The sequence below is a fragment of the Physeter macrocephalus genome, chromosome 7 (assembly GCF_002837175.3).
Source record: "Physeter macrocephalus isolate SW-GA chromosome 7, ASM283717v5, whole genome shotgun sequence".
Classification (NCBI taxonomy): Eukaryota; Metazoa; Chordata; class Mammalia; order Artiodactyla; family Physeteridae; genus Physeter; species Physeter macrocephalus.
Window position 1 is genome coordinate 119,283,003 of NC_041220.1, and position 15,563 is coordinate 119,298,565.

The 15,563-nt window shown below is 39.8% G+C and overlaps 1 protein-coding gene across 1 annotated transcript in view; it reads right to left on the reverse strand.

Moving 5' to 3' along the window:
- Nucleotides 1-15,563, reverse strand: part of LOC102986434 (bifunctional heparan sulfate N-deacetylase/N-sulfotransferase 4) — a 157,222-nt gene that overhangs the window by 41,611 nt on the left and 100,048 nt on the right. The window contains exon 6 of the mRNA XM_028491537.1: nt 457-553. Within this exon, the coding sequence (XP_028347338.1) occupies nt 457-553 (97 nt within the window). The remainder of the gene's footprint in view (nt 1-456; nt 554-15,563) is intronic.

Below are 15,563 nucleotides of genomic sequence, written 5' to 3' on the forward strand. Positions count from 1 at the left end.
GGTAATAATGACAGTGGTTCTGAAAAAAAAATCAGTTCAAGGTTGATATGCAGTGTAAAATAATTTGAATCAAGCCAAAGCCCTTTTTTATAACTTAATTCAGGAGTTAATTAGGCAAAGCCACAAAAAGTAGAAATTAAAAATCAGATATCACAACTGTGACATATAAGCTCCAAGTTGTCAAAAATGTGATGTCTGTTGAACAGTTTTAAAATTGATAGATAAAAATTAGCCCATAAGTCTAATTAAATGAGCAACTTTAGGGTCTCTTTGAGGATCATGGCATAAAGATGATCCACAGGGATGAAGAACAGATGAACAGAAGAACAGAAGAATAATGAACTTGCATGGGTGTCTAAATATTTCACAAAGCCAAACAATCAAAGACCATATGACGATGCGTTTCATGACAAAAAAAAAAAAAAGAATGCAAACAGCACAGTTGGTTGTTCTTACCTGTTTTTTGTGGCCCAATTACAAGGAATTTTGGTAAGTGGTCACAAGTTTTCTCTCTGGACCAGATGTCTTTGTGTCTTTTATCATCACATGGATTCTGCAAGAAGGAAGAATAATGAATCTTACTGTGTAATGAATGCCTAGCTCTGTTCCATAAAAATTGTTCAGAAGACAGGATCAACTTCTTGCCTGATACCCTAGAACTAGGAGTTAGACCTTGTTCTGGTTCTGGTTCTTTGGTTTCCAAATTGTTTCCTTCTAAACTGGCACCTTCCTTTCCTTCAAGGTTAGAACTCAGCATCAAGTCGCTCCTGCCGTCATCCTTCTGAGGCTTGGCTAGGTTCTAAATGCTGAGATTCCACTCTGTCTCTGAATTCATGTTTTACTTCTGTATACCTGATCCTTGACTTGTCTCTACCTGGTTTGAACGTAGTTTCTCAGTTTTCTGTGCTCTGCCCTAATCGTTCCTATTTTTTTTTTCCCTAGTGGCTTGAAAGCCATCCTTCAACTCCAGACTTGGCCAACTTTTCCTTTACTTTTCACACTATGTGCTATTCTCTGCTGATCCAGATAATCTCATAGTTTGGCCCTACCCCACAAGCAGATACCATGAAGATCATTATTTCTAGCCCCTACTTCCCTCCTGAACTCTAGACCAATATTTTAAATTGAATATGTGTCACTGTTGTATAGATATGGTGAGGAAATGCCAGACCTAACATAGCCATCTGTCCAATTTTATCCCCATCTCAACATTCTCCTGTGCTGGTCTCCATTCCATTCCATTCAAGTGACCAGATTCATCTTCCAATTCATGACACTTCTGAGAATTAAAAGAGCCCTTAAATGAAAGTGATACGATTTTTGAAATGTCTATTGACTGACAAATTGGTTTTATTATATTGGTAATCAAATTAATAATTATATTCAAAAATCATTTTTACAAATAAAATTCTTTTTAAAAATATGTTGACCATTAAAACAATTATAATTTTACATTTATTATTCAAATGTTAAAAATAGCATAAGATGAATCATCATTTATGGTTCACGTTTAGGTACTTTAATCAGTTTTTTAGCCATACCTTCTCTAATATCATGTCAGGGGCCTATTACCTTTGCTGGTTTTTCAAAGCCTAGTGGTCTGGAGCATGCTGGGACATGCCCTTTAAGGTACAGGCTGTGTTATTGTACTTTGCAACTCCTACTACTAAGATAGAAGCACAGTGCTGGATGGGCTTCTTTGGGTTTTGGACGCAGCATTTTTTTTTTGCCCTAGGAAATATTGCTCTGAGTCACCGACCAGATGATGCAGAAACCTGCTAGTTTTTTTTTTTTTTTTTTTTTTTTTTTGCGGTACGCGAGCTTCTCACTGTTGAGGCCTCTCCCGTTGCGGAGCACAGGCTCCGGACGTGCAGGCTCAGCGGCCATGGCTCACAGGCCCAGCCGCTCCGCGGCACGTGGGATCCTCCCAGACCGGGGCACGAACCCGTGTCCCTTGCATCGGCAGGCGGACTCCCAACCACTGCGCCACCAGGGAAGCCCAACCTGCTAGTTTTGAGTGGAACCCAGAAGAAGAAAGAGCCCTATAAGAGGTAAGAGTGAGGTCCAAGCAGCCCTCCCACTTGGGCCATACATCCTGCCAGACCCATGGTACCACGGCATCTATGGTATAAAATGACATCAAAGAGAGTTCTGGTCAAGTCCCAGAGGAGAATCACAGTGTACTCCCCTAAGGTTCTGCAGCAAGGTGTTGCTGGGCCCTGGAAGAGGTAATGCTTGTCATGGATTTTCAAAGTGATCATGTGGCCATTAATTGGCCATCATAAGCTGACTATTGACAGACCAAGTCATAAGTTCAAGTGTACCCAGTAGCAATTCATTGTAAGATGGGGTGGTACATCCAGAACTGATTTCAAGAAGAGACAAAGGCTATCAGTTAACTTTCTAAACAAGTGCCCAGACCCCATGTCACCTATCACTGTTCCACTCATGCCTCTATATCAGCTCATTCTTATAGTTTCATGGAAGGTCCTCTATAACCTGCTGATGAAGAGGGGGAAACCCTAGCTTGGTTTGTAGATAGGTTGACCCATATGTTGATAGTAGCCTAAAGTGGACTGCAGCTGCCCGACAGGCCCATTCAGGGAGGTTCCTAAAAACAAATGGTTAAGGGAAAGTGTCCAATTGGCAGAGTTCTGGACAGTGTCTTTGGCCATCCACATTTTTGCAAATAGACTAGTAGCCCAAGGTAAGGGTATAGTGGACTAATGAGCAGTGATGAATGGGTTAGCCAAGGAACTTAAAGGAGCAAGACAGGAATATTAGGGCTACTAAGTTCTAGGGAAGAGGCAGGTGGATGGACCAGTGATAGTGACCACAACGTGTGATAATCTTTGTATTGCCCATTTATGGACACCAGAGAGTATCCAATGTAGAAGTGCTGAACAACCAAGCAGTCAGATGATTTAGCCAGTTCCCAGCATTCCCACATGTCGTAACCTCTGTTCTCAGCCAACCCAGTGCTGAAGCAATGGGCTTATGAATGGAGAAGCTGTGGTAGCAAGATGGAAGCCATTCCTGGGCTTCCTTCCCCCAAGTCTGCTTTAGTTACAGCTGCTGCTGAATTCCTGACCTGTCAGTAACAGAGGCCAGTTCTAAGTCCCAGAAATAGCACTCTCCTACCACTTAGTAGAAAATTGATTATGTTGGACACTTGCATCCTTAAAAGGGCAGTGACTCATCCTGATCCCATCTGACACATATTCAGAGTACGAATTTACCTTCTCTGCTTACATAGCCTTAGCCATCATCACTATGCAAGGCCTCATGGAGTGTCTGACTCATTGACATGATATCTCACATAATATTGCTTCAGGTAAAGGGACCACTCTTGACAAAGGAAGTGCGATAGTAGGCTTGTGCCCATGGGAGTCACTGGTCCTGTCACGCCTCACTATCCAGAGCTGCTGGCCTGATAGAGTGGTGAAAGACCGCATGAAAGATACAGTTGAAGTACCAGCTTGGAGATATACTGTACTTCTTAAATCAAAAGCTATTGGTTGGTGCTGTCTCCAAAAGGTAGTGTAGCTGTGTCTAGGAATTAAGGAGTAGATGTAGGAGTGGACCCATTCACCATCATTTCTAATGGCTTAATTAGAGAATTTGTGCTTTCCATCTCCACAACTTTAAGGTCTATTGGTCTAGGAGTTCTGGTTCCCAGAGGAGAGATGCTTCCACCAGGAGGCCCAGGAGGAGGATCACCACGCTAAAAGTCGCAGCTTGTACCCATTCACTTTGGATTTCTTGTGCCAGTAGACCATCAGGCACGGAAATGAGTTGCTATCCTGATAGGGACAATTGACTCTGATCATCCTGAGATGTAGAACAGCTATTATACAGGGAGAAATATCTTTGGCACTCAAATAATTCACTAGGTTACTTGTTGATACTTTCGCACCCAATTTTAACAATTGAGAAAGCAGAGCCACCACAGCCTGATTAGGGTTGGGCTGGGCACCAGATCAGCGTCTACCACAGTGCACTCCTTGCTTCACAAATTAAGTTACCTTTATCCAGGCACAGCCTTCCTCTGTCATAATTCCTAGGGAAATTTACAAGAAAAGAATTAGTGAGATAAACTAGAACTGTTGCTACTGCAGTTGGTCCTGAGACTGTACCTGACCCACAAGGCCAGCCATCTAGACCAGCAGAAGTGCTAACCACGGAGCCGGGGGGAATCCAGAATAGGGGATAGAGGTGGGAGAAACTGCACTGGTTTCAGCTTTGGAGCCAACTGCAGCAACAAGGTTGCAGTTTCTCCTAATGACCTTCCTCTTACAGGTTTCCCCAGGAATAATGCTCACGATTGTGGAAAAATTGTTCCTGGGTGAATCAGTGCAATATGAGAAGCCAGTATAGCTATGTGGTACAAGGTATGGACAGGGGTGTGTGGCGGACTGAGTGCTCTTTCCTCCACTGAAGGAAAAACCCTATCTCTGGCCAATGCAACACCTTATCCACATTCCCGCCCCACTTCCGCCCCCAGCTGGGGAGATTGAGTATTGCCCTCGGCCAATAGGAGCTACCTGACAGGAAGTCGTGCATCCCTTCCCAGAGGTGGCCCGTGTCCAGTGACTGACTGATACAGGGGTGTAAAAGCCTGACCAGCTTGCTTCAAGGTGAGACAACTTGTGTAATTAGCTCTCTCCCTGCAGATCCATTCAAGGATCCAGACTTTTCCTAAGACCACATCCATGCTCTGCTTTTTCCTGTTCTACATTTTCCCTTATGAGCTTTTCCTGAAAGCATTTCCTCAATAAATCATTGAACCAGAGCCCTATCTCAGAATTGATCCCAGTGCATTTTCCATTACCATCTTCCGCTGGAAGAGAACAGAGAGCAATATAAAGAGACCAGTTATGTACGAGAATTGTGTGAGAATTCGCCTTGCAAAAGGTTAGGCTATATATCTTGGATTTCTTGATGAATTCATCTATAGAAACTGTGATAAAAGGAGTTAATTACAAGCCAAAAAACTCAACATTTCTTATTTTACATAAAAATGAAATTTTATTTTATTTTTACTGGTGTCTCTGTTTTTTGCAATCTTTTATTCAGTGTCCAATCGCCAATCCTCTGTGGCCTAGCTTCAGCTTAACTCTCTAAACATAATTTTCACTAGAGCACAGAAGGCTAAACTATCTAGTCTCCTTTTCTTCCTTCAGTAACAGAGCATCCTCTTGTTCAGTCTCTGGGTTCTCAGCTACAGACTACATTTCACAGTGTCTCTTGAATTTAGCTTTCTTCCTATGAATCATTTCAGTTTAAGGAAAGTGAGCCAAAAGGACGTAAAGTATCTTCTTAAGGATAAAGTCGCTCTCCCAAGATTTTTCCTCTCCTACTTACTGCCAGCTGTAAAATGGCTACAATTGCAGCATGTGCCTTGGACTCAGAGGTGGAAGCCATACATATGTTGAACATCTGGGGCCCTGGATAATCATGTGGAACAGAGCTGTCTAACTCTCATAGACTGCTTGCCCATTTTTAGACAGTTGTATGAGGGAGAAATACATTTCTACTTTATTTAGCCACTGTAGTTTTGGAATGTCATCATTATAGCAACATTGCCTATATTCTCACTCAATGTGTTTCAAAGCACTTTGCGAGAAGGTAAAAAACTTGTGTCAGAATGTGAATTACTGCACTGCATGCTTCAACAAGAACATCCTGCTACAGGGAAAAAAGAAGATTCCGTATGATGTAACCAGCTGCTTAGTGGTATAGATTGTTTATATGTTGGCACAAACTTCTTGGCTCATGGCGAATCAGCAACAAATAATTCAAGTCTGTTCGTGGACCACACTTTGAGTAGCACTGCTCTGAATTAACAACTGCCAACACCAACCTAAAGCTTCAGTTCTACTGCATTCACTACTATAGATATACCTGCACCTGAATCTTTGAATTATTTATCTTTCTGTGCAATGCTCTTATTTTTTCCCCCACAATACAGAGTCAAAATCTTGCTAGTTCTTCCTGCTGAAGCTAATATCCACCATAAACCTTTCCTATTTATTTTGGAGGGGCAGCATAGCCCAGTGGTTAAGAGTGTGAGCTCAGGAGGGAGACTGTCTGTGTCTTAAGGAATTGTCCTAAACTCTCTGGACCTCAGATTCCTATAAAAAAAATAATGATTGATATTATCTACCTTGCATATAGGTATATATATATGCATAAATATAAATATATTGCATAAATATATTAAATGAGTTAATACATTTAAAATGCTTAAATCGTGCTCTATAAAAGAAAGTGCTTATTCTGTAATCCCACATTAACTCTTTTCTTTCCTTTGCCTAGATTAATTAGGCAGTTGGTGCAGCAAAAAGAGATTACTCTTGCTGATGAACTGGTTTCTTGCAGATATCCATGCTGAGAGCTGACTTCCTGGTGCTTGTCAGAAGCACCAGCACCTAAGGTGCCCCTCCTCACAGCCAGATGGCTAGACTTCTGGGATACTAGATAAGGACATGGCTTGGAGTTTCTTCAGGCAAACCGGAAGCTATGGGCTGTCTTACCAGATGACCCAAAGACTCCTATATAATCCTAATTCACTTTATTTCTGGATATTCTTGCTCTATGGCTACTGCAACTCTCCAATTCATTGTTTTAGCACTTGTCATCCTTCAGGGCTCAATTCAAATATCACCCCACATGAGATGTCTTCCCTGATGAGAGGAGCCAAAGCACTTCCTTTAGTTCCTGTCTCTCTATAACAGCTTCCGGCCATATTGTCTTCACTGCATTTCAGTACCTGAAATTATTTTATTCAAGGATGTGTTTCTAGTAATAGTATATAATATGAAAACTAATAGTGTAGTTGTATCTATAATAATTATATTCAACTAGAATGTAAGTGCTCTGAAGAGAAGACCTCTTGTCTTTTTTTTTAAATAGATTTATTTATTTATTTATTTATTTATTTTTGGCTGCTTTGGGTCTTCATTGCTGCTCATGGGCTTTCTCTAGTTGCGCGATTGGGCTTCTCATTGTGGTGGCTTCTCTTGCTGTGGAGCATGGGCTCTAGACACGTGGGCTTCAGTAGTTGTGGCACGTGGGCTCAGTAGTTGTGGCTCGCAGGCTCTAGAGAGCAGGCTCAGTAGTTGTGGTGCACCGGCTCAGTTGCTCTGTGGCATGTGGGATCCTCCTGGATCAGGGCTCAAGCCTGTGTCCCCTGCATTGGCAGGCGGATTCTTAACCACTGCGCCACCAGGGAAACCCGACCTCTGTCTTCTTGATTGCTACAATCTAATACATAAGACGTGCTTGATAATTATGGACTGAAGGATCGATTAACTAGCTGCCTTGGGACAGGCACCATAAACATTTAGTAACAAGCACAGGCAAATTTTGATATATGATTAAAAATTAACATAATATGAACTGTGTAGATATTTTACTTCTCAAACATCCACAAAAAAATCATTCACAGTTGCCAGTGATGTCCTTCCTGGTGGTCCCAGAAGCTCGGTCTTGCCATTTACTCACACCATCACTTTAGAACTTAAAAATTATTTTCCTCCTATTATCATTTAACTGCTTCATTTGCAAAGAATTTTGCTTTTCAACTGTATTTTAGATATTAAGCAATAGGAAAGCAGTTTCCATTACCTGTTCCCCATATATAACTCAACAAAGAACAAATCTCAGAGTAGGTGTTCAGTTCATTTGCTCAAATGGTTTCTTTATGCTCAGCAAAGTGGATGAGCAAACTGATCAATTATTCAGTGCCACTGTTGAAAGTCAAAGCCTTTTGTGAGACCTCTCTTCGTTCTGTAGGTTCAACTAGACCAATTTTATTCTTTATTGCAATACACGTTTTTGCCATTCAAATTTCTGCATGCAAAACTGGCGAAATAAAACTCTCACAGGACTTCCCTGGTGGCGCAGTGGTTAAGAATCCACCTGCCAATGCAGGGGACAGGGGTTCGATCCCTGGTCCGGGAAGATCCCACATGCTGTGGAGCAACTAAGCCCGTGCACCACAGCTACTGAGCCCTGAGCCACAACTACTGAAGCCCGTGTGCTCTAGGGCCCACGTGCTGCAACTACTGAGCCCACGTGCTGCAACTACTGAAGCCTGTGTGCCTAGATCCCGTGCTCCACAACAAAGAGTAGCTCCCACTTGCTGCAACTAGAGAAAGCCCACGTGCAGCAACAGAAGACCCAACGCAGCAAAAAAAAAAAAAACTTTCACAGAAATAGGCAGATTGATAAGATTTGGGAAGAGTTTCCTTTGACTTTAACACACTGAACATGGATAAACACTTGTTTTGGTAGACAAAGACACTAGTTATTTTAGTTGTACTTTCCCAGGAAGTTATACTGATAGGAGTAAACTATCAAATAAAATTACCTGGATGCTAAGATGTTATAATACTTGCTGTTCCAAATGTTTTTATTATTAACTATTCAATTTACATTACTTCAATTTTTCCAGTAGGTATCTTATAATTGGTGGCATTTGCATATGTCAATCTAGGCAGACTTTTTAAAAAAATTAATTAATTTATTTATTTATTTTTGGCTGCACTGGGTCTTTGTTGCTGTGCAAGGGCTTTCTCTAGTTGTGGTGCGCGGGGGCTACTTTTCGTTGTGGTGTGCAGGCTTCTCATTGTGGTGTCTTCTCTTGTTGCAGAGCACAGGCTATAGGCACGTGGGCTTCAGGAGTTGTGGTGTCTGGGCTCAGTAGTTGTGGCTTGGGGGCTCTAGAGCTCAGGCTCAGTAGTTGTGGCGCACGGGCTTATTTGCTCTGCGGCATGTGGGATCTTCCCGGACCAGAGTTTGAACCCATGTCCCCTGCACTGGCAGGCAGATTCTTAACCACTGCACCACCAGGGAAGTCCCTAGGCAGACTTTTTAAAAAACTGCATTCCTTCTATTTTATGCTGTTTTAGGGCTATCCGGGTGCCCATATTTCTTTATTTATGTCTCTTCTTAGCATGTTTTCCCTTGTATCTGTTTAATCACAACTTTAATAACAGGATGTTTGCATTTCCTATTTTATATTCTGAAAATGTTTGTTTAGACTTTTCCTACTCTGACTTTCCTTATATGGTCTGAATAACAGCTAACATAATATTTAAGTTTTATTGATCACCTTCTATATTCCAGGCACTTGCTTGACATAGATTATTTCTAATCCTCCAAGCAACCTGGCAAGACAGATATTATTATCCTTTCTTTATAGCTGAGGAAGCTGAGATGCAAGGTGTTTTATTTAGGTCATGCTGAAGGTGACACAGCACATTAGTTTCAGATTTGAAATCCAAAGCTGGGATTGTCTCTGCAGTTAAATTGTGTGTGTGTGTGTGTGTGTGTGTGTGTGTGTGTGTGTGTATGAGACAGAAAGAGAGAGAGAGAGGATCCTGCAATGATTATGAAAAAAAAGGATACATTTGCATGCACTTTCATACTTTGCTCCATTGTTACGGTTTTAATTCTAAAGGTCAGAAAGTTACAAAGCAATTATATCCCTATCTGATTGTTCCCCACATATCTGAAACTGTTACATAAAGTAATTTACTGTTTTTAGTATCTAGCATTATAGATATATTGAAACTTTGAAAATATTCTCAGTTAAAACTGCTTTAGGCAGTGTATATGATAACAGTGCCAGTGTAGTGAAAATGCATGTAACTAGCTCTCTCGCAGGTAAAGGGGATACAAGTGGTTTTTGTACATGGAATATATGATGAGGTGAGGCAGATTTACTTTTTTTTTTTGTGGTACGCGGGCCTCTCACTGTTGTGGCCTCTCCCGTTGCGGAACACAAGCTCTGGACACGCAGGCTCAGAGGCCATGGCTCACGGGCCCAGCCGCTCCGCGGCATGTGGGATCTTCGCGGAGCGGGGCACGAACCCATGTCCCCTGCATCGGCAGGCGGACTCTCAACCACTGCGCCACCAGGGAAGCCCAAGATTTACTTTTAAGTAGACATCAGCAAAGTGGACAGGAGATTCCCTGAGGTTATGAGCCAGACTTAGAAAGGGCAGTAAATTCTGATGACATCATGTTACGTAGAAGGGTATGAACACTCAGATTTTCCATCTCTAAGTAAAAATTACAAATTCACAATCAAGCTAAAGCACATACTAAAAAAAAAAAAAAAAATCACACTACTGTTACGTAGAAGGGTATGAACACTCAGATTTTCCATCTCTAAGTAAAAATTACAAATTCACAATCAAGCTAAAGCACATACTAAAAAAAAAAAAAAAATCACACTACTGACCTTATCCTGAAGTTCATATTTTTATAGAAGACATGAAGATAACTTTGGTTCTCATTAGATCTGGTTATTCCAACCTACCTGCCTTTTCTCTACTAAGAATCTGCTCTGCTCACTGCTTCTACACATCCTTCCCTGAGAAGAACACCACGGAATTATCAGTTAGACTGATTATCCCCTCTCAAGTCATGTGCCTTTTCCAGATAACGAGGAGATCTCTAGACCTTAATAGCTGAAACATTAAAAACGCCCAGTGCTCATGGTAGAAGGATTATTTTGTTAATTAGAAACATTTCCACGTTACTGGCTTTCTCTCTATTCCCCCTGCTTGCTTTCTGCTCTTCTGACCTCACTGTTTAATGGAGAATGCTATGAAAGGTGTTTTTGTTTTTCTTTTTAAATTCTTCTGCTTCCTACTACCTGGATGTGTTGTGTTAAATTTTCTTCTGCTTATTAATTTTGCCGTGTACCTGTCTTTAAACAAAATCCTTTTCCAAATCTGCATTATACAAGCTGGTGACTTTCAGTTTTTTGTCTCTCAATGTCATTTAAGCTTAATACAATCCACAGACACCGATGAGGAATTTTAATAGGTTAGGGATGTGTATTCTCAGTGCTTCAATTAGCAAATCCATATGGAGAAACTCTGAGACACACACCATCCTTACAGAGACTAGACTCTACCTGTACACCATGTAAGCTAGGGAGTCCTTCAACTCCTTGGAAACGCCTTTCCTTTCTGCGTGCACTGATCCGTAATGAATGCTCTCTCCACAGAACTCCTGTAGCACTTGATAGTCTGATTCATACTCACACTTTTCTACCAAAGTACTCTGATTACAGAGGCACATAAATGTCAACCTCTGGGGGTGGAAGTGGGTAAAAGGGGCCGGTGGTTCATGTGTGGATCCGGGGTAATAGTGCCACAAGAGTTGCTTTAAGCACAAACTACCTCTGATTTATCCTAAACCCCTATGCATTCTTTACCATATTACACCACCTTTATTTCAATAAATGTATACTATTTGTATTTTCCCATGAAATAGTCTCAAAAGCAAAACTGACCCCAGGAGAAGGTGACAAGTTTACTCTGTAGCTCTGAGTATCTTCAAACAGATAACTGCACACTCTCGCATACAATACCTTATATTATTATTTACTGTTATAAGACTATCCTGTCAGGGAATCTGGATAACCAACTCAATGAAAGAAACTGTATTTTTAAACTCTTATTAATAGGTTGGTCTCATATAATGTATTCACTCACAGTATGACATTTTTAGTATGACATTAAAGTTATCAGACATTTCTGTAGGGCAAACACAAAAAATTCAGTTTTTTATTGTTATACTTGGATTAGGGGTCCAAAATATACTTATTTTATGATGATTTTGATTCATAAAGTATGAAAGTATTATAACAATTTATATTTTATTTATTTTATTTTATTTTATTTTATATTTTATGAGCTACCTGCAAGTAGTTTTTCCATGACGAAACCTCGGTAAGTTACTTGTGTGGAGAATTTGACATCTGAGAAGATCATATTTGCAACTGATTGATGGGAAAAGGAAAATCCATGACTTATGTCACCATTTCTAGATGTCAGAATGTCTGACAGCCTTGTGTAATCAAAACAGTAAAGTGTTTTCTTGTAAATTAAAGAATTAAAATTGTGAGGAATTACCTGAGTATATGGGAAGCATTCCTGAAAGGTTTAAATACTATTCTGAGTTAAGAAGAGAAATGTAACCACATGGTAATTAGGAAAAATATGTCAGATGATGATGAAGTCTGTACCTCTGCTCTGACTCTGTGAAGTGATAAAAACCGTTCTGGCTATTTCACTGGAAAGGCTAAAAGATGAAAAAATGGAAGTGAAGAATATGAAATTATAGAACTCTTATTTCCCCAGCTGTGGGGGTACTTACTTATGTATCAGAGTTCCTTTAATCTCAGCATCTCACCCACAAACAATTTCTAACACTTCTTCTCGGAAGGTCTCACTTTTTTCCACAGCCATGAAACTATTAAGGGCTTCCCTCTCTCATAGCTAGATTATTATCCTAACTTTAGCTCCTCCCTGTTCTTACCTGTCATGGAAATAAAAGCTTCTGGTATAATCTTTTTGGCCAACACTTAAAAAAATTATTTCACTCTCATCTTCAGAACACACAGATAGTTGCTCCTTGTTGCCTATCAAACCCAAATTGCTCTGGTAGTTCTCAAAGCTTTCCTGACTGGCTTGTATGTGCTCCTGGAGGTTATGTCCCATTACATGCCTACTCTTCCCCAGGAAACAAGCGTGCCACTGTTACTGTTCCTTGTGCACACACATCCCTCTGCTTTTGCTTATCCATTTGTGAGGTTTTAATGACAGTAGCTACAGTACTATGCTAGGTTCTAGGTTACAAACATGAATGAATAAACACAGCCTCACTCCTTAAGGTTTGCATGAGCTGGTGTATGACAAGCACACGTGTCTGCAATACCATAAGGTAAGTGCAATAATAGCGTAATAAATAAGGTATAGAGTGGAAAAGAGAGGAAAAAATATGAAGACAAATTTTTGATGTCATTTTGTTCACATAACCAGATGCTATTATGGTTTGTAAATTACATGAAGGCAAAGATCTTTCTTTTTATTACGTAGGTACTTCAGAAGCATAGGTTGCAAAAACTCACACTGAATACCCCATCAGATTCTTCAGAAGTCACAGGGTATCCTGATATTTCATTCCACACAGACAGTCGATGGTAGAAGTAGATTTATTTTTCTAAATGTAAAACTACCATCTTGGTGTGGTTGGGACTACTACACTGGCTTAGAAATAAGGCAACTTGAGCTTTAGTCCTGACTTGTCCCTAATAAGCCACGTGACTTAGAACAAGACATTTCACCTCCTTAAGTGTCTAAAATGAGTAAGTTGGGCTAGATGTCCCTAACTTCTCCTGCTCTTACAATCTGTAATTCTCTGCGTCAGCATTCCTTCAATAGACACAAACTAATAGAATCTACAGTGTGTATGTCACTAGACCTTGTGATATGTTTATGTCACAGACATTCAAATCGCATCATCTCTAAGCTGGAGTTGGATGATTTCACAGCTAGAACCAACTAAGGCACTAACTCCCTAAGGTCAGCACACTGTGGCTTTACTTCCCTACTTCTTTAATCCTGGAGACACTGGCATGGAAAGAGAGAAACTGCAGTTCTTTGACCATACTCTTGGTCACACAGGCAAGCAGGAATCCACATCACTCTTGGCATGTTTATAGATAGGGAGACTCTGGAGTGACTGACTGAAGATTGAGACTGAGCTAACCTGACAGCTTGAGAGCTTAAAAGCATTGATTAGTGAATGTGCAAGAATCTGACCTTCCAACTGCCTCCATGTTGTGGTTTTGGTTTCTATAATAAGAGTTAAAAAAAAAAAAGAGGAAACCTTATTCTTTTATGCTTTGTAGTGATTATTCTACCCAAACAAACAGGGACATGAATTAACAGAAACCCATGAGTAGAATTTTAAGAATCTTACACACCAGGGACTATACTGAGAAGGATGTACTCTAGGGATAGAGTTCCGTGTGTGTCCTCAGCACATATTCTTGTATTAAACAACTCACTCCGAAAGACTCCACTTCCAGTGAAGGGAGCGCATACATTCTGCATTGTACTTACCATGCTGTCCATTGACAGATATTCATATTGCACTTTTTAATTAGGTGACAAAGCAGTTTTCACATATATGGTAGTTAGTGCTAATGAAAATTTACATAAGGAACCAAAGGAAATTAAATAGATGTTAAGATTATCATTTTGCACATTTTCTTTATATTTGTGGTAATAAAAAAGTGTGAATTGAAAATCTAAGGAAAGATAACTTTTTAAAAGTGAAATGCACTAAATAAAAAGGCATGTTTATAAATACAATAAAGTACCTGCGACATTTAATTTAGAGAATGTATAGCAATGGCAGAGACACATAATATGAATCGATCCTAACTCTGTAGGGTTGTGATGAATGGACTATAAAACATTTAATTAGTGTTGGTTATGCTTAAATGTTTTTTGTAAAATTAAATTCATGTTGTATAAAGGACATGATGCTAACGCCTTTAGCTGTTTTATTTGATGTTATAAATAAAAAAATGAGAAGAGGAGAAAACCACCAGGGAAAGGAACTCAAAAGTATTATGCACTTTATCTTTACTTGATCATTTGCAGTTTCCTGACACCCTTTATGACTGGCAAAGTTTATCAGATTTGCTTCAGTAAGTCTACTGTTCTCAAAATCTCATGTATGTGAATAATTCCCTGTTCAACTTAAATGCTATTTTGCTTTCTATTCCTTGTTTTCTTTCTTAAATATATCTGAGAATATATGGCACTTTTGTTAATGGGAAATGTTTGCAACTTTATTTTTCAGTCAAAAGAAACCATATAGGTCTTCCCTGGTGGCACAGTGGTTAAGAATCCGCCTGCCAATGCGGGGAACACGGGTTCGAGCCCTGGTCTGGGAAGATCCCACATGCCGTGGAGCAACTAAGCCCGTGCACCACAGCTACTGAGCACAGGTGTCACAACTACTGAAGCCCGCGCGCCTAGAGCCCGTGCTCCGCAACAAGAGAAGCCTCCACAGTGAGAAGCCCACACACCACAACAAAGACACAACGCAGCCAAAAAGAAAGAAAAAAAAAAGAATAAATTAAATGAATAAATTAAAAAAAGAAACTATATAAAGGATATAATTCATGTGATAAAACAGGAGTCTTTTAGTAAACATTTACTCTTGAGTGTTACTTAAATACTCTTATAATAAGCTGTTTTGATAATAGACATATATATGACAACAATAACAAAAATCTGTGAACTCTCTGAAGCCTCTTCTGATTAATTGTATCATTTATTAAGAACTCCCTAGGAATTTACCTCTATGATGCTATTCAAAATTAAAATAGTCACACTCACAAATGTTTTATTTGTGTATGTATATGTTCTCATGTCTTCCAAAGTGACGTAGTTCTCAAGGAATAATTCTACTTTCTCATTCTAATTTTCATTTATACTCCCAATCAACTAGCACAGTATTTCATATTTAACAAGCATTTGATCATCATATTTAAAATCATCATAATGAGAACCTACTGTACAGCACAGGGAACTCTACTCAATGCTCTGTGGTGACCTAAACGGGAACAAAATCTAAAAAAGAGTGGATATATGTATATGTATGACTGATTCACTTTGCTGTACAGCAAGAAACTAACACAACATTGTAAAGCAACTATACTCCAATAAAAATTAATAAAA